The sequence below is a fragment of the Gobio gobio genome, assembly GCF_949357685.1.
Source record: "Gobio gobio genome assembly, chromosome: 24".
In the NCBI taxonomy this organism is placed as follows: domain Eukaryota; kingdom Metazoa; phylum Chordata; class Actinopteri; order Cypriniformes; family Gobionidae; genus Gobio; species Gobio gobio.
The window spans coordinates 1,457,099-1,461,752 of NC_137120.1; the positions used below are offsets into that span (position 1 = coordinate 1,457,099).

Sequence of the window (4,654 nt, forward strand, 5' to 3'; positions counted from 1 at the left end):
GCGTCCTATTGGACGGCCACATGCATATGATACTGAAATCGAGCTTCTGATTGGCCAGGCTCGCAGTCCTCAGCCTGTGATTGGACGTGATGACTGTAACTCAAATGTAAAGCAACCGGCGTTCTCAATGTTTACAAATGTGAAATTAAATCAAACATTAAAACGGTAGATTTATTAACAGTGAAATTGGAGTGTTTGAAGGCGTGAATCGAGTGGAGCTTCCCGCGCGTGTTTAGTGTGTATTTAGGTCAAACTACCGAATGTATGTCAAACCCAGAGTGGACAAGAACACATTAAAACCAAGCGGCTCCTCCAGTTTCTCCTGAAGCCGATACGGAAGTGACTTCGACTACAGAGAATCTCTTTGAGCTCATGTTAAAATGGCCAACTTTACAGAACATAAAAACACGTTTACAATCTGGGACAAACTGTGGTTTTGGTCTATATATCTAATTTTGCCATTCACGACGACTGTTATGGGGGTGAATGTTTTTATAACTCATTGGTTTACAATCTGGGACAAACTGAGGTTTTGGTCTATATATCTAATTTTGCCATTCACGACGACTGTTATGGGGGTGAATGTTTTTATAACTCATTGGTTTACATTATATAAAGTCTTAAAGTTCTGCATAATTTGAGTGACAGGTGGGTTGCCGTTTGTCTGCTGTCTGTTAGTCATCAGCTCCGCCCACGTCCCGCCTCTTTGCCCATTTTCTGTTATTCGGGAGTGACGCGCTGACAAGATGGCGATGGCCAGCTCGACCCTACTTTACGCTTCAGAACTGCTCTTCAGAATCCTATGGGTGACGTCACGGACACTACGGCCATATTTTTTTTTCAGTCTATGATTAAACACACAATTTACGACATGATGAATGATATGCCTGTAAAAATATGTTGCTCTAAACAAACCAACGGACTAAAGAATCCAGAATGATCTGTGAAATGTCCTAGTAAACACAGAACGTTTCCCTAACGTTCCCATATGGTTCCCGTTTGGTTATTTTTGTGGGGAACCAAATAAGAACGTTCTCTATTGGTTGTGTTTTTGTAACCTAAAGAGAACCTTCCCAGAACGTTCCCTGCAGGTTATTTTTAGATGTCATTTTTTATAATATATACGCAGGTTTATTTGTATATTTTGTTACTGCGCGCCTCTGATCTGCGCGCGCTTCTTCTTTATACCATATGGGACGCGGGCATTGCTGGACGATTACTGACCTACAGAAGGGTAAATTATATCAGAGGAAAGAGGTTAGGGGAACGTTCTGGGAAGGTTAGGGGAACGTTTTCCAAACAACAGGGTACGTTCTTTTACGTAAAGAAAACGTTCCTGGCTAACCAGTAGAGAACATTAGGATGCCTGTTCTGGGAACGTTCTGAGAACCAGAAATTGTTATTTGGGGTGTTTGTGAATGTGACCACTAGGTGGAGCCAACACGCACACATTACTTTATCTTCTTCTTTTTCACTACAAATGATGACGTGAAAATACATTTTTGTTTGTTTAAATAAAATACAACCAAAGAAATGAAATAAAAAACTTTTACATTTCTACATATTCTGAAGAAAAACGTGAATACCGCTCGCAATGTTGAAGTTGTTGCTATGCTGTTGCTATGCTGTTGTGGGTGGTTGCTAGGGGGATGTTTTGAGATTGATTGTCACATCAAAGACAATAGACACACAACCCTAACCCTAACACACAACACATGCTCCTAATATTGTGTTGGTCCCCCTGGCACCAAGATGTTAGCAGCAGATCCTTTAGGTCCTGTAAGTTGCGAAGGGCAGTTTTGGAGATGCTCTGACCCAGTCGTCTAGCCGTCACAATCTGGCCCTTGTCAAACTCGCTCAAATCCTTACGCTTGCCCATTTTTCCTGCTTCTAACACATCAACTCTGAGGACAAAATGTTCACTTGCTGCCTAATATATCCCACCCACTAACAGAAATCAGTGTTATTCAGCGGTCATAATGTTATGCCTGATCGGTGTATATGATCAGAATAAGTGTGTGTTAATATATATTTTTCGTTTAATTTTTTCCAACTTGAATTGAGTTCATCTTCCATGTAAGTCTTCACAATCATTATTTATTTATTATTACACACGAGCTCATGTTTATATAATCATAAACCGTTATTGGAGTGGGCGTGGCTAAGCGCGGCGACTCCGCCCCTCTTCTGAAAGCGCGTTTGTTCGGGCTGACAGACTGAGCTCGAGTCAGAGATGAGCAGAGAGACGAGGAGGACAGCACAACAACTACACACTCCACCCGACAGTGAGTATACACACACTAACACACACACTCTGAAACATGAGCAACACACACACATGTTGGTATCTTTCATAGGTGTTGGTGTTTTTATACCGAGCTAATGATATGTTCTACCTCCTCCTCAACCTCACATAAAACATTTGTGTGTTTGTGTTTTTAATAAGACATTGTTTAGTGAGTTTATTTCGCTTTTGACAAAGATGAGTGTGTGTTCAGGCTTTACTGCAACTTTCTGAAGTGTGTGACGGAGGAACTGTCTTAGTTGTAGAAGTGAGACTTGAAGACTGTGTGTCTTTTTTCTCTTTATCACACACACACACACACACACACACACACACACACACACACACACACACACACACACACACACACACACACACACACACACACACATGTTGGGTTTTCATGTTTTATGGGGACTTTCCATAGGCGTAATGGTTTTTATACCGTACATACCGTATATTATATCCCCCTACACTGCCCCTACCCCTAAACCTAACCCTCACAGGAGACATTCTGCAATTTTACATTTTCAAAAAACATCACTTAGTCTGATTTATAAGATGTTTTCCTCATGGGGACCTAAAAATGTCCCCACAAGGATGAGGATTTCGGATATTGCTATCTTTGTGGGGACATTTTGTCCCCATAACGTGATGATTACCAGTCCACACACACACACACACACACACACACACACACACACACACACACACACACACACACACACACACACACACACACACACACACACACATGTTGGGTTTTCATGTTTTATGGGGACTTTCCATAGGCGTAATGGTTTTTATACCGTACATACCGTATATTATATCCCCCTACACTGCCCCTACCCCTAAACCTAACCCTCACAGGAGACATTCTGCAATTTTACATTTTCAAAAAACATCACTTAGTCTGATTTATAAGATGTTTTCCTCATGGGGACCTAAAAATGTCCCCACAAGGATGAGGATTTCGGATATTGCTATCTTTGTGGGGACATTTTGTCCCCATAACGTGATGATTACCAGTCCACACACACACACACACACACACACACACACACACACACACACACACACACACACACTCTCACAATTGAAAGCGATAAATGATTCAGTCTGGATTTCCTGAGAATTTCCCAGCTTTGTGGAATAAAGCGATTGAGATCTCTCAGATACCGGTTGTCTAAAGCTTCAGTGTTAAACAGGAAAGTAATCAGTGGTGGAGCTTAAGGAAAAGTACAAATACCCAGAGATATATTTACTCAAGTGAAAGTAGAAGTACCACAATGACAACCCTACTTAAGTAAAAAATGCCTGATTTTAAATGTACTTTAAGAATTCAAAGTAAAAGTGCTTGCATAATAGGCCTAGTTTATTCTCTTAATGATGTCTATATTCTAATAAAAAAAACTAAAAAAAACAGTATTTTAACTATCTGTGGCCCAGTTTACATTCTGACTTACAATTCTGGCTATCAGTCAGGAAGATCTGCAGAGTTAAAGGGTTAGTTCACCCAATGATGTAAATTGTGTGATTAATGACTGAGCCTCATGTGGTTGGACACCCGTCAGACCTCCGTTCATCTTCAGACACAAATGAAGATATTTTAGTGTAAATCTGATGCTCTGAAAGGCTTCAGATAGGCCTCCATTGGCATTCAGTACATTTACACTCTCAAGACCCATAAAAGGCACTAAAAACGTCGTTACAAAGTCCATCTCACCACAGTGACTCTACAATAACTTTACGATGCGACGACAATAGTTTTTGTGCGCAAAAAAAATCTAAATAACACCTTTATCCAGCTTGTCCTTGTCTTCCGTGTGTGTCTCCACGACGCATGCGTGAGAATATGAGCAGATCCGGCGTTCGGACACATGACCCAGAAGAGATTTGTTTACGAGCAGAGGAAGACGCGCGTGTCTCAGCTGTTGAATTCTACACTGATCGTGCTTTAGGTCTCGCTGTAGTTCTCAAAATGGGGCTAAAGTGGCATTTCATGGATTCCCGAACGCCGGATCTGCTCATATTCTCGCGCATGCGTCGTGGAGACGCACACGGAAGACAAGAACAAGCTGGATAAAGCCGTTATTTAGGTTTTTTTTGCGCACAGAAACTATTCTCGTCGCATCGTAAAATTATTGTAGAGCCGCTGTAGTGAGATGGACTTTGTAACTTTAGTCTTTAGTGTCTTTTAAGGGTCTTGAGAGTGTAAAGTTGAGCCAATGGAGGCCTTTCAGAGCATCAGATTTACACTAAAATATCTTCATTTGTGTCTGAAGATGAACGGAGGTCTGACGGGTGTCCAACCACATGAGGCTCAGTCATTAATAACACAATTTACAGTTTTGGCTGAACTAACCCTTT

General features: G+C 41.2%; 1 protein-coding gene across 1 annotated transcript in view; it reads left to right on the top strand.

Moving 5' to 3' along the window:
* Positions 1-2,205: 2,205 nt before the first annotated feature.
* The window catches only part of dennd2db (DENN/MADD domain containing 2Db), a 26,967-nt gene continuing 24,518 nt past the window's right edge, over positions 2,206-4,654 (top strand). Inside the window, 1 exon segment of the mRNA XM_079808473.1 lies at positions 2,206-2,285. Within this exon segment, the coding sequence (XP_079664599.1) occupies positions 2,234-2,285 (52 nt within the window). The 5' untranslated portion in view covers positions 2,206-2,233.